Genomic DNA, 21,203 nt, shown 5'->3' with positions numbered 1-21,203 from the left:
AAGAAAATCATTCAAAAACAAGAAGAAAAAAAAAGGTAAAAATGATGGAAATACACAAATATCGTTCCTGCCACACAGTTCATACATCCAAACCGAAGGAAACATTTTATTGACCTATTGTAGACCTGCATTACAGTGGTTCTATTTTAGCTCGGTGTTTTGCATCTTTAACGCTTCATCGCGAGTACTGAAGGTGCATCCTCTTGCACAGCAAGGACCAAGGCATCCAGACACTGGTGCATTTCATGAGAAAGATGACATGGGTCGTTATATACACAGAAAATATTAAAATACGTGACATTAATTAAACTAAGGACATAAAAATCGATCCTATTATTATTATCATAATTATTGTGTGTCACGTAACGCCTGCTACTAGAGTATGTGGTTCACCCTAAAGCCAATATTTGCTGTTCTGCTCCCTCTAGTGGATCTCGGCTGAAACACAACTGGGGAATTATCAAAGTGAAATGACTTCAGTTAGTCGTAAAGCTTTTCTAAGACACAAGGCCAGTTTGAGAGGAAAAAGATCGAAGAGATCAAGTAGTTCACCATGCTTTTATCAAAGAACAGATACAGGTCTCAAGAACAAAATAAAAAAAACAACAAGAAAAAAACAACAACACACGACTTTAACAGTGCCTAAGATTATTTCTGCAAGTACACAGGCCGCACTGTATATAAAAATATCAGACTCTGAATGCATAGGTTAATTCAAACTGTATTCTGCTTTGTCTAGAACAGTAAGCACCCCCCCACAAACACAATGTCAGTCAGTCATGTCCTTTCCACAGAATCAAAGAGGATCCTATAAAAAATCAACTTGAGACATGCTGCTCTCACTCACCCATGGCACCACACGCCAGAGGGGTCTTCTCTCTAGTCCCCCCCCCACCCACATGCTCTCACTTTCTCATCCAAGCTCTTGCCTTAAACACGTGGCACAACTTCCCCTTAAAGCATTTAACAGAATTGGGAATATGAAATAAGCAGTCGCCTCACCGTAAACTTCCTGGAAACAGACCCCCCCCCCCCACATTGCACTCATCTTCAACAGTAGCATCTCACCGCTTCCTCCCATTGTTGAACTCTTGCTTGTTGCTTGACAGTTTACTTTTTGACACAAAACACAACAGGCCAAGCTGGTTAAAAAAACAAGAAGAAAATGAATTAATAAAAAATATATCCGAAAAAATTGAAAGTACAGTAAGAGCATCAGGTATAGATCTGAACAGTAAACAGTTACCGCTGGGTAAGAAATCTTTTGATTGTATGACGTGTAGTGCGCAACCAAATGAACGAGACCCAGCACTGAGAATTAAAGGAATATAATGCGTCGATGAAAGCAGCATAGCAACGTTACTGTCTGACACAATGGGCCAATTAAATTCTTGATATATAGTGGAAGAATTTTTATAAATAGTCATGTTGTCTGTCCCCAGTCAAGACAACATCGGCAACGCCTCCAATTAAGGTAACAAATAGAAAACATTGACAGAAATCTAAATAATTACTTCTTTGATAATAAAAACAAGTACATATTAGCGCTAGAGTGGCCTCGACAAGCAAAGTGACACCATATATATATATATTGATCGTCCGTGTTGCTTTCAGCGACACAGTGCAAGATAGAGGAGCAGAAATAGTCATTCGGATTAGTGTCGGAGATAAAACGGAAGCACTCAATCGTAAGACCCAAGATCCTTTGCTGTATCGAATTTCTTTACCATTTCACTTGAAAAAAGGGAAAATCTAATCTCTCTGCAGTTAGTATCTTTGCTGGCTAGATTAGTTTTTGGTTTTGATTCTAACTACAGTTACACAGAAAGACAATGCCGGAAAATATTCAACGAAGGAAATTCGTTTGTGTGATAAATTTCAGTGCGAGCCTCCTGCACAACCTTGGCTGTGAGCTTGAACTTTGTTACTCTGGAGCGCAAATGCACAGCCTCGATTAGTATGAATCAACATGACTCAAAAAAAAAAAGAAAATAAATACTTTACAGTTGACAGTTAAAATGTTATGTTGACTGAATTGAGCCACACATCCTGAAAAGCAGAAGTGATAATGCAAGAACGAGAATAATTCTAAACAAACTGATTATTCCTTTTCCACAGTGTACGACTGAATGACTTAAAATATGAAGGGAATACCCCTATTCTAATGTATCCATTCATGTGTGGATACAGATTGAAGCACACTGCATGTGTGGTCAGCAAAATAAAGTACTATTGGTTTAAAGTTATCTAAATCTCACCCACTGTGAGATTAACACCACCTTAAGAACTGGGCCGGCCATGGACGCCCTCTGCCGGCAAAGACACTAAGGTTTATGCCTACAGCTTGTATGAAAGTGTGTACGCCAGCTAGACGATCTGATAACACATCTGTAGGTCAATTTGTTAGAAATCCAAGTTGCCTTGTGCAAGTCCACTGTGCTGCAACTTGTCTTGTTCTGCGGACTAATGATGAACTTATCAAGTAACAGTTATGTAAATCCTTCCCGTCGTCCTTTGCTCCAGATCTCAAACAGACCAATTTTCCACTCTGACTATAGTTCACAGCCAGCGTGGGGATGTATCCATATAGGGCTATTGCAGAATCCCATTCAAGTCCAGTCCATAAGGAAGGCATTCTGCCAACGTCCCCCCCCCATTGTCCCACGAGTGCCTTGGCACAAAGTGCAGCAGGAGGAGAAAAACGGATAGAGAGAGGAGAGAGGGGCCCAAATACTTTTGCACATAATTGAGTACACCATGCATCAGTAATCGCTTAGGACTGGTTGGGTACACTAAAGCGGCAGGAGGGCCAGAGGAGGACAATAGCTACAGAACTTGAAAATAAAAAAGAAGAGGGATATCCCAGTTAGAAAACTGTTAAAACACCAAACCCGAACAAAGCTGTAACAAGGGACCCGGGCAGGCAACTGGTTATGGTTGCTGGAGGGGAAGCTACAGAAGCCCATCTTACACAAAGAGACCTCGGGGTCTGCAGTAGCTCTAGTAGGTGAGGCGGGAGGCCTTCATGTTGTAGCAGGGTCTGTCTGTTAGGGCCCCGGTCCCAGAGAACAGGGACAGGCCCTCGGCTTTCTCCAACACAACCTCCAGCTCCTGAAAGTCCTGCAGCCGAGCCACGTCCTTGTCCTGGACATGGAGGGAAAATCACATTTAATAAAAAAAAAATCAACAACCAATTCATCTACTAATCATTTGTTTAACCTACAGAGCGGTACAGACCGCTATATGTGGATTTATTTGACAGCGAAGAAAACTATAAAAAAAGCATGATTCTTCATCTAATTCTAGTTTTTTTCTTGGATGTCTAGCAGATTTATTGAGAGAGCGAGAGAGAGCGACAGAGAGAGATTTGCAATCATAAACATGGGCAATATTATAATGAGGCACAATATTATTCCTGAGATAGTGCTTGTCACATGGAATCTAAGTGCATCGTGTCTTTGTGTTTAGATTTTATGACTGAGAGCGAGTGTGGTTTTAGATTAGGCTTAAGTGTTATAAAGTATTGTCATTGCCTTTCACCACACAGTGCATCTTTTCCCAATATAGAAAATATGTAAAATCTGAACCAGTGTAAAAAAATAAATAAAAAAATAAGCTTTTTATTCGTTAAAAGAGCAACCATCAAGACCTGGCATTATGAGTTATGACACTGGACGAAAAAACAAACGCTCCCATACCTTTCTCAACATGGTGTTTGGCAGCTTGCGGATCTTCTCCACGTGCTCAGCGCTGATGTCTAACTCGCGACAACAGACCCTCAGAAGGGAGCGATAGGTGAGCTCCTGGCGATCCAGCTCTACCTCGATGAAGTCATTCTCCCGTGCGTTGGGGTTCTGGATACGGACCTTCAGCACCAACTCTACAGGGAAGGAGCAGAGCGGTGCCTCTATCAACAAATGCATTGTGCTTGAGACTTGGCCCAAGGTGTGTCACTGATTAAAGCTGGCGTGCAGGGTAATCACCGTGATACTGTTTGATGTGATTAACTCTTAAAGGTGTTTCTGTCTCTACCTGTGACCCTGTGAATGTTCAGTCATTGCAGTGAATAAGACTAAATCCACCAACAACCCTTTCTGGTTTGACGAGTTGGCTGCAAAAGCACGGGCAAAAAAAAGAGTGTTGTCATTCCTGTGCACCAACAGTCACTTCCCCAAGAAGAAGCAACCACGCCAAATAAAAGCCTGAACTGCAGTCAACCAGAAGATGATTTTCAGAGATTAAATTTACAATGAATGATATCCTGTTAGTTTCTGGTCCATATGTGTGGACAGAGGGTTAGAGGTGATTAAACAAATGATTTTTCTCTCACCTTGCACATTGACGGGGAAGGTGCTAGTGAAGAAGAAAGGCTGGAAGGCGGGCATGGTCCCACCGGCCTGGCCGTAGCTCAGTTGCTGTGGGATCGACTGCTGCCGGCTCATGGTTGGGTTCGCGCTTGTCACTGGGGCCTGGGCCTGGACCTGGTTCCCGCTGTTGCTGGCCAAGCCGGGGCTGGCCAATGGTGGTGAGCACATGGTGCCATTGTGCCCCACCGCGTGCGGGTGGTCAGCGTGGTTGACGAGGTGCGGCTCGACTGATAGGTCCATGGGCACTGTGCAGTTAACAACAGTGTGGTTGTGGGATGAGGGCGGGTTGGGTGAAACGCCATTTTGCTCAGTCACAGGAATGAGTTCCCCTGTCGGGGCTTGGCCGTGGGCAGCAGGGTGTGAAGGAGGAGCAGGGCCGTCCGAGACTAGGCTCTGTGACTTCTGAGGCTCGTGGGTTGGAGAAGAGGAGGCTGAATCGCTGTGCGTGTCCTCTTCGTGTTCTTCAGAACCATTCTGTATGACTTGCGGTGCTAAGATGACCTCCGACTTGTTATCCATCTTGGAGTACATGAAGGGCGGGTTGGACAGGTAGTTGGGAATGATTGGCAATTCAGGCTCTTTGACTTCAGGCACTTCCTCCACCTCAACTGTGAAAAAAAGACGGTTATTTTACAGCTTTTATCTCTGCCAAAGCCATAAACAGCTGTAGATACAGTTACACCACTAATACTCACCTGTGCATTACGTGTAAAAGTATCCCATGGACTATATGAAATGCAACTAACACATCATGTGCAACTGACATATAAAGACTCAATGATGTGACGGGAACAAGAGGAGTGAGGAGTGTGTATGTTACCTCCGAGCAGCCGTTTGATCTCTGGTTTGGATGTGAGCTGCGAGGCCAGCTCATCCTTTGCCGTGAGGATTTCTTTGTCCGCTCCACAGCTGAGTAAGTAGAACACGATGTGCTTATGGTTCCTTTTGCATGCCCAGTGCAGGCATGTCCTGATTGGATTATTGAGGAGAGAACGCAGGTTAATTATCCGAAACACTTGCAACATATGTTCATATAAAATGACCGTACGTGTACGGAAAAGATCGTCTATACCGGAGGGATCATTTCAAGATGACAATAACAGGGTTCAACACAGGCTGTGTATTTAACTCGGACCTTGGAATCAACCGCCACCTGAACAAGGGCCGTGTGCGTGCGTTGCGAGACCTGGGTACACTTTGAACTCCATAGGTTTTGAGCACAGGCAAAAAGTTGTGTTTGCGTAGCGTGACTGAAAGAAATGTTGGAACGCGACAACATTGTTTCAATTTAGTGCTCATTGTTCGCCAGCTCAAGTTTTTAAATGTGTAAAATGATCTGATGTTTGTGATGAGAGAATTGAGTCATTGCACTAACTATGGCAATGAGAACAGCCTTGGCCGTAAATTAATATCCTCAACTCATATCTGTTGTTGAGAGCTGACCAGAAACATATGACAACCACCACCACCACACAGGGCGTGTGTGTGCTGCTTGAACAGAGAACGGAAAGGCGACAGGCCAGGATTGACTGATAAGCCTCGTTCAGGCTAATCGGATAAAGCTCAGAGGTTTAAATCCCCAACGCAGTTTTTCATTCTGCGCGGAACTTTTCAATAAAGCCCCCGAACACATGCGCGTTTACAGATCGTTGAATCAAACCGGCACCTGCTGGATTATGAAACACACACTCACCATCCATTTATCTCGTTCTGGGAGTTCACGTTCACTCCGCTCTCGACCAGCGTCCGCACCTCGTCGATGTCCCCGATGGCGGACGCCTCTCTCAGCCGCTCCTGTAGCTCTTTATCCAGCGAGGTCGTGGACATCTTGGTGCAGGCGACTAGCGCGGCGAGGGCATGGGACTCGCGCAACTCCTCTCGGATCGGGTGGTCAGCGACGATCGCCTCACGACTCCCACTGAGAATGTCCCCGCGTCGGCTAACATTAGCTGCCCGGCTAGCCGCCACCTCCTGCTAGCTTGACGGGCGGTAGCGGAGAGTTTGCTGCGCGGAAAAATAGCTTCGGCGACACAGGAACCTTCTTGTCCTGCTGGTCGGAGTCTTCGGCGTCGTCTAGGCGCGAGGTTCCGTCCTCGCCATTGATTTGTGCTGCTCAGTTCCGCTGCCGACACTCGGCGCTCTCGTTCAATCCAATGCACCAGTGTTGTCAGTCAGAAGAGCTGCGGGGCTGCCGTGCACACCACTGCCTCACCGGGGGACATATTTACATGTTACACCGGCGGGGCCAAACGTTAGTTCCCCCCATGAATGCCCTCATTATTTAGTTTCCCCTTTCACTAAGCTCCTATGTAAACATACTATACATGTACAGAGTGTAGTTATTTTGCTATGGTAATATAATTGTGTAATTTTAAATAATAATAATATTATTATCATTATATTATTATTATTATTAAGTATAAAGAAGGAGGAGAAGAAGCAGAGGAAGAGGCAGAGAAGATGTAAAAAAAATGGAAAGAGAGGAGGAGAAGATGGAATGGAAGGAGATGAAGAGGAGAGAGACAGATTTACCCCCGTACCCTCCCAATTCCCCTCAGCCTTGACCCGCCACCCAACCTCCTTACCCTCCAGCCTTCACCTTTACTCCCCACCCCAACCCGACCTGCGCCCTCCCTACCCTCCATCCCGCATGAAAAAGAATCCAAATTAAACAAATCAATTTGAGTCAGAATTCACTCTTATCCGCCCGTTCCTGTCATTGTGACACAGCAATATTATCACCCGCAACGACGTTTCGGATATTGAACTTATTGAACTTTCAAGAGAAGATGATGATTCCTCATTTTGACGTATTTCTCTCTAGATTTTGTAAGTTTCACTGCGGCAGTGACCTTTTCACACATCAGAGAAATACCACCCTCCAGTGGTCAAGGTTTGGTACTGCATCAGCCAGTTTGCACATTAGATTAATAAAAAGTCTGGTTTCACAGGAGAACAAGTTGAAAATCATTTTTAATTTAATCATGTTTCTCTCCCTCTCTTTCACACACCTATATATCTATCTCTATCTATATATATTCATAAAGTTCCTATGACACGTCCAACACCGTCGATACAGTATGAGAGATGTACTTCCGGTTCAGAGGCCGAGGAAGCTGCCGACGCTCGTCGCTAAACCACGCACGGGCGTTGTTGTCACGGCGTCTGCCATTTTGACTAGAGCTACTTTGCGCGCAATAGATGGTGTGATCCGGGCTCTTCGGCAGATACCGCCGCATTTTTTTTTTAAACCAAGGCAAAACTCCCTAAGCCCCCTCAAAAAACAACAACTACAACGACAGCCACCATGCTCTCAGCTGCCCAGTTGCTCGACGAGCTGATGGGCCGAGATAGAAACTTGGCCCCCGACGAGAAGCGAGCGAACGTGCGGTGGGACGACGAGAGCGTAAGTTAGCATGCGAGCTAACGTCGGCCTAGCCACTGTTATCAGGGAGCACAGGGTGTTTCAATCACATTAGACGCGCGGGGTTATAGTGGGTGGGCGACGGGCCGCCGTCGCGTGTCCATTGCAATCCTCGCCCGCAAACACACGGAATGGAGACATTGCGACATATGGATCACGCTCACGCGGGTTCGCCGAGGCATGTTCGCGAAGGCGCGTCGTGGTTCTCGATCGAAGGCGAGCGGTGGGAGGAATGGCCACTGGCCACTTCTCGTGTCCGCTGGTCGTTCGAGTCCCAGGGGACGACACTTCGTATTGAACCCCCCTGCAGTTCGAACGACGTGCAGAGCGGATTTGTTCACAGTTTGCATGCGGAGCGTGATCCAATGGGACCAGGCTCTGTACTATTTACTGAATGTGTCTCTCCCCCTTTCTCAACATTTAGGTTTGTCGATACTACCTGTGTGGTTTCTGTCCGGCGGAGCTGTTCACCAACACCCGCTCCGACTTGGGTGAGTCAACACTTGACTTTCATCATTCTGTATTACAGCTGCAGCTGACACACGTGCATCTGTTGTGTGGAAGATCATAATGACTTGATCTGTTCGTTCCCCCCTCAGGCCCTTGTGAGAAAATCCACGATGAGAACCTCAGGAAAGTGTAAGTTCAGGCTCATGGAGTACATTTCTGCGCGAATTGATATATTTCCACTCGGTAACTTGCTCCTTTGTTCATCCAGGTACGAGAAGAGCTCTCGGTTCATGAAGGAGGGATACGAGCGAGACTTCCTGCGCTATCTGCAGTCGCTCCTGGCCGAGGTGGAGCGGCGGATTCGTAGAGGCCATGCCCGGCTCGCACTCTCCCAGGCTCAGCAGAACGCAGGGGTTGGTTGCTTTGGGTTTTGGGACATTGATCTGCAACTTTTTCTTATTGCCGTTCCCTTTTTAAGAACGCCCGCGTGGTCTCTGTTGTCACAAAGCATTGTTTTTGCTTATTCAGTAAACACTTTTTTTTTTATTGTAGAAGAGTGTCTCCTAAAAAGAAAAAAAAGGAACGTGGGCTGTGGGGTTGTACCTGAGATGCAGTGTGTTTATTACAGCAGGGCCCTGGTCCAGCGGGAAAGAATGAGGAGAAGGCTCAGGTTCTTACAGAGAAGATTGAAGACTTAGTTGAACAGGTATGTAACGAATCTGGTTAATTGACATGAATAGATATTTTTCATTATAACTGATTAGTCCATATCAGCTCGACAACTTGGACGTTACTGGAACAAGAACACACTGGTATTTGAACATCCATCACATATTGACTTTATCACAGCCGGATCATGTTATATTAAAAAAAAAAAGGTATCTTCAGATAACATTGATATGGAATGATCTTATAAAACATCAATTCGAATTCTCAATGATACCTCAGACATCTAGTTGTCAATGTCATGATGTCGCATTGTGATTAAAGTGGCAGTTTGTCTCATTTCTGTTCTTGCTTTCACACAGATTGAGGAGCTGGGGTCGGAGGGCAGAGTGGAGGAGGCCCAGGGAATGATGAAGCTGGTGGAGCAGCTGAAGGAGGAGAGGGAGCTGCTCAGCTCCAACCCCTCGGTGAGTCATCCATCTGCAGGCTAATCGGCCCACGGACAATGTTGGGGAATGTAGGCGCTGGTCATGTAATGCTACTTCTCAACAAACATGGTTTATTCATCCACGAATAATCAAAGTCAAACTTAGCTTGAATGAAAATGATTTCACTGGTGCCAATGACATTAATCATGGGGAGCCAAAAGCTTTTCCTTAGCAACAAGTTCTCAGATTTTTATTCATTATCCTCAAAAAAAGGTCAGCAAACTTACTCAGCGACAGAAATATGTTGGTTATTCCTTTGTTTTTCTAATTTAATGTCTGGGTTTTTTATTCAGACCATTGAGAGCTTTGCAGCCCAGGAGAAACAGATGGAGGTGTGTGAGGTGTGTGGGGCCTTCCTCATTGTGGGTGACGCACAGTCCCGAGTGGACGACCACTTGATGGGCAAACAGCACATGGGCTATGCCAAGATCAAATCCACTGTAGAGGAGCTCAAGGTAACAGGGTCACCCGTCACAAAGACAACATACAGAGGGGAGAGGGGATGAGATATGTTTTGGTTGCGAATGATAAGTTGTTTAATTTTTCTTACACAAGAAATGGAAAAACAAGCAAATCCGGTTGTGACAGAACTGTGGCAAATTTTCAGGTTCTCATTTAGAAAAATACTTGGACTCAAAAAGAGCCATTGTTAAAATGTATTCCCAGAAACAAAGACTTAAAAAGTCTAATCTCATGTCTCATAATGTTAAATTAAGCCATCACACTTTGTTGCAGGTGAAGGTTATACATATTTCTCTCCTTTTCTGTGAATGATGAACAAATAGTTTTTTCCACATTGGCAATGTTTGATTTTAAGAGGCTTGTTACTGATTTGCTCCAAGGAGAAACTACGCCGTCGCTCCGAAGAGCCCCCGGGTGAAAACCCAGCGCTGAAGAAGGACAAGGAAGACCGCGAGCGAGAGAGGGAGGAAAGGGAGAAAAAGCGCAAAGAGGAGGAAGAAGAGAAGGAGAAGGAGCGGGAGAAAGAACGCGAGAAGGAGAAGGAACGAGAGAGAGAGCGGGAGCGCGAGAGGGAGAGAGACAGAGAACGGGACAGAGATAGAGACCGGGAGAGGGACAGGAGGGCCCGCCGAAGCCATTCCAACAGCCGCCACTCCAGTCGAGCGTCCGACAGGAAAAGGAGCAGGTCCCGCGATCGCCGGAGGTCCAGGAGCAGAGACAAGGACAGGGAGAGGGAACGCAAGCGCAGCAGGTACCACTGGTCATCTTCCTAACACGTCGACCAACATATTGTTGGTGGTCAAATAACAACAGTGTCACATTAAAAAGGCAAAGTGCTTCTGTCATAGACGGAATACATCTCTGTGTTACACTTCATGCAGGTTATTATTTATTTTTTGAATAAAATACATGTCGCCCATTTCTTCCTATAGGAGCCGGGATAGAGACAGGGAGAGGAGGCGCAGCCGCGAGCGCTCTGACAGAAAGCGTCGCTCCCGCAGTCGTGACAGGAAGAGGTCACGCAGCTCAGAGCGCAAATCCCACCGCCACCGCAGCCGCAGCAAGGACAGGGACAGGGACAGAGAGAAGGAGAGGGACAGGCGCTCGTCGAAAGACAAAGGTGAGGGCTTCGGAGTGGCTGGTGCTGACAACGATACCAAAAACCCTTGACTTTAAACAGGACAGGGAAAAAAAAATGGGCGACTGTTTGACGGCTGTGTATGTTTTGTCAGAACGTAAGGCGACGGAGGAGAGGAGCAGCTCTAAGAAAGACAAGCACTCTGACGGCGATGCATCTGCCATCAAGGCTTCGTCCGAGGCGGAACCGATGGAGACGGAGGTGGCCGCCTCTGTCTCCTCCCCTCTGCTCAATGGCCAGCAAGAACTCTTCCATTCTGAAGGTGACACTCAGTCCAATTAAAACTGATCTGATAGGACCTCAGATCAGGCTCAGGTAAGTGCGTCCTCCTCCTCGCTCTCCTCTGGCTCTCAACCCAACCCACCACCCTCCCACCCCTCCTCCACCTCTCCCATCTCCCCTACCCACCCCCTCTCCCCCCCACCCTGTTTAAGTTCAGTTCAATGCTTATGTTTTTTTTTTTTGTCTTATGTACTATATGCATATATCTTTATCCTGTTTTCAAATAGTGCATCATAAGTATGCACTGAAGATGAAGGACTAGGCCCGATGAATGAGAAGAAGGTAGAAAACATTCACACAGAGCCAAGAGGGAAAGGCCAGTGTAGCCCTGAGCAAACATGCCCGGAGGTACCGCTCGTTTTGTATCGGTTTTTGATCTTTATAGATGTATACTTTTTTTTGTCTTTGTGGACAAAATGGCAGTAAAAGAAAACACTAACCTGCCAATCCAAAGTTCCTGCCTGTGTTTACCTGTTTTTATCAAAAAAAAATTGTTTTGTAATTTTAGGTAGGAAAATTGTTATGATTTTCATTTGTTGAGATAATACACCCCACAGAGGGAGAACGTTAAGCCAGGGTGTGTCTACATGTTTGTATATCTCCACATTTATCGTGGGGATTTTCACTTTCTCGCATGTAAACACACAGACATACTTTTTAGCCTCATTTCTTTTGCTGAATCATAACTCGATTGCCATGGATTTGTTGCCCAGCATTACTGTGCCTGATAATGCCATGCAGTGTGTGTTTGGGGGTGGGGGGGTTGTAGCAACTGGGGGCAGGGGCCTAACGTAACTAACTAACTGGAGGGTAGGGTTTATCGAATGAATTGCAGCTGACTTCCATACCTCACACAGCGTTGGTGCTGTGAGCGAGACCACATGAGAAAAAGGGCAAATTAAAAATCATGGATACTCTGACTGTCAAACTGTGCAGGTACTCACCCCAGGTACTCCTTTCTCTACCCACATCCATTTCTGAATGCTGTTGCCTGTCAGAAAAAAAAAATTCTTTACTTCTCCAAAACTTGAACTTGGCAGCTTAATTGTGTATATATATTTTTTAACTGTTTCTTTAAGTTTTGGGGAAAAGTTCATTTGGTAGAAATGTCAGAGAGACACATTTTTTTAAAAACGCTGAGATGCACAGACAGCCTGCTTGATATACCAATACCAACACCTGAAATTGTCACTGATGTGTTCATTTCCCCGTACTGTATTGTTCAGGACCGAGTTAAAAAAAAAAAAGGTTATTCGAATGTCTCATTTGTCCGGTTGGTAGGATAATGTGGTTGTACCTTTAAGTGAAAACCAGATACACTAATAAAACATGTCAAGTGCACTTTCAGATTGGAAAGGGGAATATCAAACAGTTCTGTCACTGATATTTATTTTTTTTAGAAATATTTATATCTAAGGTAGTGACCAGAACTTTGGGTGTCGTTCAGGTTGCAAACTTCAGTCCAAAAAAATAAAATATACTGCACACTATTTAGAAAATAGCAGGATATTCTTACCTAATGCAGTCAGAACTTCATACCTCATATTGTGTTACTTAAATAGATTGTACTTGTGCATCATTAGCAGTGTCTCTTGTGTTTGTTCTGCACTCTCATCTGTCACTAAACTAAGGAACATATTCTGACTAGTCGTCATTCTGTAGATGATGTTGTTGCTCCGGTAGCAGCCGTCGTTACTAAAAAAAGGACATGTTGCGGGTCCTTTTCTAACATTGCACTTTTTGGACATGTTTTGCTCAACAGGGGAAGCTGGGATATCTGGTGGAGGAAGAAGTGGAAGAGCGCAACCATCCTTACCCTGAACCTGACACTTCGCTGCTTAAAAACAAGGTGAACCACAGATGTGTAGTGGCTTATTCAAAACCATGAACATACATGTGTAAATGAGGAGAGTAAAAAAAAAAAAAATTGATTGATTTTCATGTTCCATTACGCATCTTTTGGCTGAATGAGGGTAGTTGTGGTTCATCTGATGTATTTCTTGGTCGAGAAGCCAGACATCACTTTAAATACCAAACGTAGAAGAGAAGCTCAGTGTGGGTTTTTTTTTTGTTTTCTTATTTTGACACATCCTCCTTGTTTCTTGGCATTTAGTGAAAATGAAATAAAACAAAACCGTGCTTGTGATCTGTTTTGGTTCTGTCAGGTTCCACTTCACTTCCTGACCCCCCCCCCCCTTTTTTAAAAGAAGTCAGTTGAAAGCGTATGTACAGTGTTAGACCATGATAGGGCGTGTCTCTTTTCTCCTCCACTTTAGAGCTCACATTGATTGCTCGTGTCCCCTTATTGTAAAATAAACTGATTTCATTTTGATCAAAGGGTTTTGAAGACTGAAGATTTGTTTGATTATCCTCTGCTTTTAATGTCCATGTTGTCTTGATGAATAAAAAGTAAAAAACTTTTCAAAGTTGTGTTTATTTCCTTAAAACAAATTCCACTAATGGGACTGTCTGCAAGATGATATCTTAGTGCAGTGTATTAAGGTGCATGGTGAAAAGTTAAAGTCACTGAACTACACTTACAAAAAAAGAAAAAAGTATATACCCAATACATTTTTTCACTTAGAAATTAGCAATGTCAACACTCATTTTATTACCACACTACCAAACATCTCGGACGGCACACTTACATTACATTTAGTTCTTAATCTCCCTCCAATCATTTGTTTCCCTTTATTCCCACCCATAAACCATGTGCCCCTTACACGGCCCACATCCCAGGGCTGGTGTTCGTACCTTGGGACTGACCTTTCTAAACCTGGTGCCTGTGGAGAACGCTGCAGGGCGTTTGTCAGATGAGCGTTATTAATTAGCAACTGGGCGTCCAGGTCTGTGAATAGCCTGGGTTTCCAACTTGCACCCTGCAGAAGGTTCACTACACAGAAAAAGCCTTTTCTCAAGAACTGTCATCATCCTACTTGATGAATGCCAGAGATGGATAGATTTTGAGATTTGTCACCTTGCATGGTTTCTTTCATCATTTCCCTCTGCTGAAAAGGCTTGAAATTAAAAGCGCTCTGCTTCTGGTCTTGTGGAACAGTTTTGTTTTCCAATTCAAATTTAATTGTGTAGCCCATACTCAAAAATACATAAATCACAATTCGCCTCATAGGGCCTACCAAATGCGTACATGGAACATCCTCTGTTCTTCACCTTCACCTCAAGTGAAGAATAACTAACCAAAAACAGAAAACATTATTCCTGGGGAAATAGAAGTTCTACACACTTGTATCTCAATAGAGTTCAGTTGTGTGTTTGTCTACGCCAGGAGCAAATTACCAATCAATTACACGTGTACAAAAGCATACTTGATAGTGCAGGCGGACTGTCCCTGCTGTGACCTCTAGGCCCTGCGACGGCTCAGTCTTGCCCCATGAGTCCTTGTCTCCTCGCTCGGGATTTGCTTGACGTGGAAAATAAGGTGTCCTCTCCTTTCTCTCTTGGTCCCAGTCAGAACCACAAAGTAGCAGGTGGTCTGGTCATTTCTGGGATTGATGCTGAAATATATGGCACAATAGACAATTGGTCAACAATGGCACCAGGTAGCAGCAGATGTGTGTGTGCTTAGGAGCTGCATCCGGTGACGCAGAGTGAATTGATGAGCTGAATTTAGTTAAGTGCTCTATATCTATCTTTTGGGAAGTGTACTGTAATAGTATTGAAACATGCGTCAGGTGTTAGTTGTTTTCCTACTACTGAACAGCAGGAGGCAGCGTGTACCTATATTTGACCGAAACACCAAAAGCCCCCTAGTGTGTTCATAACAGTGCAGATCCTGTATTTGTTGAGACATTGAGACATGTCATCGGGTGCTTTCTCTCTTTCTCTCTCTCTCACACACACACACGCACACACGCACACACACACACACGCACAGATAGGAGTGTGGGAGACGCCCAGAAAATAGTCGCTGACTTTAAACAGTGTGTCTCACTCAGGCAACATCCCATTCTCTCCACAACACACGATCTGTATCATGTCATTAGGAGAGCATTTCCCCCCGGGGTTAGAATCACAGCGAGTGGGGAAAACAGAAGGAAGAAACAACAGGAAGATAGTCCGGGTGACAGTGAAAGTGATAGAGCATGAGGCAATGGGGAGAGATGGAGGGAGTCGACCTGATGTGATGCTAAATAACCAGGGTGAGGGAGAATAATGGAGACAGATCGTCCCTCTCCTTCCTCTACTTCTACTCTCTTTCACGTAGACACACAGTCATCTGGAGTGGCGCTTGAGAGGAGGGGAAGCTGAGCGTAGATTATGCAGTGGAGAAGGCAATTCATCAGTGCTGTCGACGTGCTGTCTGATTAATGATCGAAACTCCAACACACACGCACAGCTGATGTCAGCTGTCAGTCATGTTCTGAAGAGGAAATATAATTTCCCCCTAAAGCCATCTGCCATTTGTGCTGAGCTGGTGCCTACGGATATCTCCGGATCCCTCCACAGCTGCAGCTCTTATTCAGAATCCTACAGAGTATTCCCTTATGTTATCAAAGGTGATGTAGTGATACTAGATATCGTCCCCGGCACACTGGCATTGGGGTTGTAGAAATGAACTCAAACTGCAGCATTGTAAGTATTATTGTTGAAAAACAAGTAGTACCACCAAGTGTTAAAATCCTAATTTAGTCCAGCAGGTGCAGCATGTACTGTAGCTGTACCAGCTCAATTGGCAGGAACAACCTACAGTATTAATATCTAAGCACTCCCACTGCAATCCTTCATATGCTGTAGGTTATACTGTATCTTTCCAATTGTATGCAGTGGCGGCTGTAATGTCACACGCCAGACATTAATGTGTTATTGCGACCGGATAACGCCGGTAGTAATGTTTGTGTGAGGATGGTGGATATACTGAAAGAAAAAAAGAAAAATCACAAAAGAAATGACGTCATTTGTGTTAGACATGCGTGTCCAAAAAAATGTCTAAGTGCACCTGCTATTTTTGGTTCATGAAGGTGCAGCAGTGCAAAGTGCAAAAAAGGTGCTGGCTAAGGTGGAGTACAAATCCGAGGGTGTGGCAATGAATAAATTCGCTCCTAGCCAATCGCAATGATGCACAGGATTTATGTGCCGCTGGGATTCAACATCACCCACCGAAACCACCGGGTACAGAAGGACCAGTCCCGATGTGTAAAGTGTGTGTAGTGTGCAGTAGTGTGGTGTTTCTCTACGAAGCAGCCTTTGTGATTTAATGAAGATCAACAAAGTGGACAGCCGTGTGCAATGACACAAGTGCTGTGACGCGGCACTTCTCAAACGTGAGGCTGCAGATTCATTCAAACACGCCGTGCCGCCTTCACGGGGCCGCAATGATTTCACAGACTGGAGGAGAAGGTTTTCATGTAGTATAAAATCAGCTGCGAACAACAGATACAGGACGAATCACTCAGTGTGTTGTGACTGATTTACCAACATGCCCGCTTTAGAAGGCGACGGATGTAAATGCCACAAAGTGAATTTTGCTCTTTTGAAATTCACATTTGCTGCTTTTCATTTGTGCCGTCACAAAACAAAAAGTTCAATCATATCCAATCATTGTTGTTCTCCCACTTTATATCATATGTGGAGTTTTGACTAGGATACCATACATTCCAATATTGGATGAAGTTGTTCATAGGGCAGTCCCTAATCCAGTACGTCTGTGTCCATCTGCTCCTTCCTCTGACGGGCCAGACTCACACACTGGACCGTCTGTCTCTGAGGTTTCTTCAGTGCGGTGAAGGTTAGGCAAATCACAACGAGGAACAGTTGCGGCGTTTACTCATAATCCATGCCAAACCACCACTAACGTTGCCTTTTTAAACCCCCTTCAGATTTGAGTCATCTAATTTTTCTGCCACTAAAGTTGAACAGCATCAGTTTCATAAAGGTCGGGTTTGCTTTGTTGCAGTGAATTCTACCGGAGCTTCTATTTTTCTGGCCCCGTGTATTTCTAGACCGCCTGGGTTCACGCACCCACTCAGAGGTTTCACCCGTACAAATTCAGATTCTCAATAGCAGTGATGGCACCAGAGTGGATCATGCGTTATTGTTTGCCCTCCACCCCGTCTCCCTCCTTCCCTCGGCAGATGGCTCCACCACAGGAATGCGCTCTGAATCGATGAATAGCAGCCCAGCATCTCTCTCTCCGACTCCCTCTTCCTTCTTGCTCTCTTTTTCCCTCTTCCCCTCTTTATTAGCTGCAGTGTTTGCAGTCCTGGCCCCAGTTGAGTCCCCTCCGGCGCCTGGAACCATGGTGGCGGCCAGTGAGCGATCCAGCCTTTCCACCTCAAAGCCTTCAGTGGGCGTCGGAGTGAGGACAAGCCTGTCCCCCCCCTCTGCTGCCTCCCTCCCTGAAAGCTCTAAAAGCAGAGAGAATGAAGAGGATTTAAAAAAAAAGAGAAAGAAACACGAGGTAGAAATGTTTCTGCAGAATGACTTGCATGATTTCTCGAGGAGCTGAATTATTGCATGACGTGTGGATAGAGACAGAACTTTGGAACATGTGTGGAGAAAATAATGAGATGATATTTAACTTCTGAGAGGAAGATCACAGTGTCTCTGTCGGTTTCAGACATTATACAGGACGATTTGGATAAACAGTGATGTAATGAACCCAGGAAAAGTCAGACAGAGAGACAGGAGGCGAGGGTGCAGAGAGAGAGAGAAAAAAATGAGCTGGATGTGATATATGGACGGGGTGCATTTAAACTCCCCCGATGTAACCCTGTCTCCGTGGCAACGGCTCAAGCTGACCCTGCCTAATTTGTACCATGACAACCGGCGGCCGCGCCGAGCACGGAAACATGCACCAGGTGAATTCGGAAACCAATTCAGCAAACAGAGCCGCCTCTGTGTCCCCGGGGAGAGGGACCCGGAGCAGGACAAACAGCAATTCTCCACCAAAGTCTGGCTGAGCAAAGAACTCAGCCAATTTTCATTTGACCAATTGGAAAGCAAATGGCCAAAAGATGCCAAAGTTTGACCAGACGAACGTGAGCTGTGACCCCGTGTGTGATGAGCTCCAGCATCATTAGAAGACCATTAACCTCCCCCTATATTCAGTTGTCGATCTGAAATAGTTGCACCCAAAGGCCCCTCATTACACGCTGAATCCATGCTGCTCTTTTATTTATGTGTTTATTTATTTAAATCTACTGATAATTGTTCTCTAGGTTCATTGCTATTGACCACTTGATCGGTCACACCCTTATGTGTTACATACCTAAAGATGCTTCATAGATTATCTCATTATTAGCAGTGCTTTTACCGTGAGGAGGTATTTATGGAAGAGTTTGTTTACATGTCTATATATTTGATTTAATACACATTGAATAAATCCTCACTGATACACTGGGGCTCTCCACTCGAGAGGGTTAAATGAGAACTTGATGTCATTTTTGCAGAGATTATATTTGTTCTCAAATGACAGAACAATTGGAAATGTAATTATTAGATTTATGTGTGAATGTCAACTGCAGACCGACTTTAAAACTTGTCAGGGTTAGAAATGAAAGGACAAGAAACAGAGGATTATAAAGTTTTTGCATATTCTGCAAGAACATAAAAGTTTCTTACGACGACAAAAAAAAATACAGTGAAAAAAATTGTCACGCTTTGTCATAACATGAAGTAAAGCCACTGACAGATCTTTTTCATTTTGAATTATTCAAGCATGCTTTGCCCACGATAGCATTGTTGTTGGAGTGCGGGTCGAGCACACACAGCAGGTTTGTTACACAGACACACACACTCCAGTGTTCTTCTCTAATGTCCCACCAAGAAAGTGCTGAAGATGCAGCCGTGTCTCCTCTTTCACCACCCGCTTCCCTTTTCCTTCCCCTTAATTATGCATATGATTAATTAGGCTCGTCATCTCATGGTCTATGGTCAACTGGAAATCCCCCCCTCTGTTGTAGTTCAAACACAAAATGGCCCTTTTTGTTTTCCCTTCTCGCAGCCCTCTCCCCTGCCGTCATTTTTGGCCACGTGTTGTGGATTGAGAAGGGAGGGCCGTGGGTATTCCATATACCCTTCGGGCCGTTGCACGGCATTACGCAGGGGGATACAATGAAAAATAACAAGATAACAAGATAAAAGCCTGGCGTTGGACTTCAAAAGCGGAGCGGCTGCTTGAATAGGAACGGAGTGAAACACACTTGGTGCTATGGTGATTACAAAAGTCCGCAGGTCTGCGTCCATGGAAGGCGTGCATATGGGGATGCGGCGCGCACACACATGTACATGTGATGGTGTGCTATTCTGCACCTCAGAATTGACCTTTAATCAAATTCAAATCATGCAGAAGAATTGCATCAGCTTGCCTCTAAGTAGTCTTTTGTGCATAAATATGGCGCCATAGCTAATCTTCTCTGGAACGAGCAAATAATCCAAGCCTGGCTGCCTATAGCTGTGCTGCTCATGTCCCCCTCCTCCTTCACGTGACACAATACCACAGGCATGTTTAACGCCAGGAAACCTTAAGGTGTAAATCTCACGCAAACATGTGATTCCTGGAAGACGGCCTGCCACCCCCCACCCCCTCCAGCTCAAGGTGCCATCGGTGCAATAAATTTGCCTAGCAGTTATTGATCCATGCTGTGCTCAGAAAAGGTGGGCTGCCCTGGCACCTTGGAGACAGTAAACCACACGCACGCACGTGCACACACACACACTTTAATGCACTGTGATCACACTATGAGGCGCTATAGGAGAGTGTTGGGCCGTGGCCTCTGCATTGTGACTCCTTTGGCCTTTCATCGACCCGGGGCTTTGCTTGCTCTGTATTGATCGTCCCCCTCTTTCCCCGCACAGAGATCAGTCATGTACCTGTCCTCTGACGCTCTGCGGACAGCAGCACTGTCTTTTATGCCTCCCCGGCAGTGGGATTATGCAGACCAGCCAGCGATGGGCGATGGGTTTATCAAGGTAGTCTCCCGCAGTGTTAGACAACGGGGCTCAGAGTGACAGCTTTTGAAATACCAGAAGATTTAGGCGACCTTAAACTCAAGCTTTGAAGCCCACTGAGGCAACGGATGCTCACGTGTGCCTGTGTGTGTGTGTGCCTGTGTGTGTGTGTGTTTGTGTGTGTGTCGTCATCCTTGCCAACGCGGAGCTGCAGACAATGTCAGATGGCATTACTCTGATGTACAGTATTTGTGTGTACCAGACTGTGTCTCAGCATTGGTAGGTTTTTTTTTCCCCCTTTGTTTTTTTTATGCGCGTGTGTGGCTTCACTCATTTTCCCATCCTGTGTGCGTTCGCAGCGACTAATGGCTGTCTGGTGGTGTGGCTGGCTGTGTGTAATGATGCAAATCGGCACCACGCTCACCTCCAGCAAAGATATAACAGGGGGACACGGCGGACACTGAGCAAAGCCGACCTCTTCCCAACCGATTTACTCTCTCTCCGGCGCTGATTTGAAAGGATGACAGGGAGGGAGAGAGACACAAAGAAGGGCAAGAAAGGGGGAATTAGCAGCGGGAAAATAATAACGATAATAGTAGTAGATCGGTGTGACATGTTGTGTTAACAAAGTCTGCTGTGAGTATGTGTCAACCAGTTGAGAGGGAAATCACTATGTGTGTAGCAAATAAGTATATAAGTAAATATATATATTGAGAACTATCAAGGTCCTCATTGAATGTGCACTGTTTCCATGAGTGTTGGTATATTCTAGTTACAGGTCCGTCTGTGTCCAAGTGTGTATCAGTGTGTGTGTGTGTGTGTGTGTGTGTGTGTGTGTGTTTGGGGGATGAAGTCAATGAGTAATGACATATGCGCTGACGTGCATTGAAATGGAAAATACAGCTCAGACTGACAAACCCCTGACTCTCACCTCAAACGAAGAGCAGGTATAAGACACACACACACACACACACACACACACACACACACACACACACACACACACAATATTTAGC

The 21,203-nt window shown here is 45.2% G+C and overlaps 2 protein-coding genes across 6 annotated transcripts; one reads left to right on the top strand and one right to left on the bottom strand.

Moving 5' to 3' along the window:
• Positions 1–544: 544 nt before the first annotated feature.
• ankrd40 (ankyrin repeat domain 40) lies at positions 545–6,604 on the bottom strand. Of its 2 annotated transcripts, none has more exons than XM_035615663.2 (5): positions 6,061–6,602; positions 5,188–5,336; positions 4,331–4,975; positions 3,699–3,880; positions 545–3,144 (listed from the first exon to the last, which is right to left on the bottom strand). In XM_035615663.2, the coding sequence occupies exons 1-5, from the start codon at positions 6,192–6,194 to the stop codon at positions 3,001–3,003; spliced, it is 1,254 nt and encodes a 417-aa protein (XP_035471556.1). In that variant the 5' UTR covers positions 6,195–6,602; the 3' UTR covers positions 545–3,000. The 2 variants fall into 2 exon arrangements, with proteins under 2 accessions (XP_035471556.1, XP_035471557.1); XM_035615664.2 differs by lacking the exon at positions 545–3,144 and adding an exon at positions 4,033–4,111 and having other exon boundaries at positions 3,704–3,880; positions 6,061–6,604.
• An 873-nt stretch (positions 6,605–7,477) lies between these two features.
• luc7l3 (LUC7-like 3 pre-mRNA splicing factor) lies at positions 7,478–13,697 on the top strand. Of its 4 annotated transcripts, none has more exons than XM_035615493.2 (11): positions 7,480–7,773; positions 8,216–8,282; positions 8,391–8,430; positions 8,510–8,654; positions 8,870–8,947; positions 9,270–9,374; positions 9,689–9,850; positions 10,238–10,608; positions 10,790–10,977; positions 11,090–11,310; positions 11,505–13,697. In XM_035615493.2, exons 1-10 carry the CDS (start codon positions 7,675–7,677, stop codon positions 11,275–11,277), a joined length of 1,443 nt encoding a protein of 480 aa, XP_035471386.1. In that variant the 5' UTR covers positions 7,480–7,674; the 3' UTR covers positions 11,278–11,310; positions 11,505–13,697. The 4 variants fall into 4 exon arrangements, with proteins under 4 accessions (XP_035471388.1, XP_035471389.1, XP_035471386.1 ...); XM_035615494.2 differs by having other exon boundaries at positions 7,481–7,773; positions 13,040–13,697; XM_035615495.2 differs by having other exon boundaries at positions 7,478–7,773; positions 10,241–10,608; positions 11,090–13,697.
• The last annotated feature ends 7,506 nt before the right edge of the window (positions 13,698–21,203 follow it).

This window comes from Scophthalmus maximus, chromosome 17 (genome assembly GCF_022379125.1).
Source record: "Scophthalmus maximus strain ysfricsl-2021 chromosome 17, ASM2237912v1, whole genome shotgun sequence".
Taxonomy (NCBI): Eukaryota; Metazoa; Chordata; class Actinopteri; order Pleuronectiformes; family Scophthalmidae; genus Scophthalmus; species Scophthalmus maximus.
Note: the sequence above shows the minus strand (reverse complement) of the source record. Positions and strands in the feature narration are given on the sequence as shown.

Bases quoted from the DNA above. Each gene is read 5' to 3' on its own strand.
- ankrd40 (XM_035615663.2), bottom strand. From the start codon at position 6,194: ATGTCCACGACCTCGCTGGATAAAGAGCTACAGGAGCGGCTGAGAGAG. The intron at 4,976-5,187 runs GTAACATACACA...TTTTTTTCACAG, and splicing joins GATCAAACGGCTGCTCGGAG to TTGAGGTGGAGGAAGTGCCT. The intron at 3,881-4,330 runs GTGAGAGAAAAA...CCTTCCCTGTAG, and splicing joins CTTCCCCGTCAATGTGCAAG to AGTTGGTGCTGAAGGTCCGT.
- luc7l3 (XM_035615493.2), top strand. From the start codon at position 7,675: ATGCTCTCAGCTGCCCAGTTGCTCGACGAGCTGATGGGCCGAGATAGA. The intron at 8,655-8,869 runs GTTGGTTGCTTT...TGTTTATTACAG, and splicing joins AGGCTCAGCAGAACGCAGGG to CAGGGCCCTGGTCCAGCGGG. The intron at 8,948-9,269 runs GTATGTAACGAA...GCTTTCACACAG, and splicing joins TTGAAGACTTAGTTGAACAG to ATTGAGGAGCTGGGGTCGGA.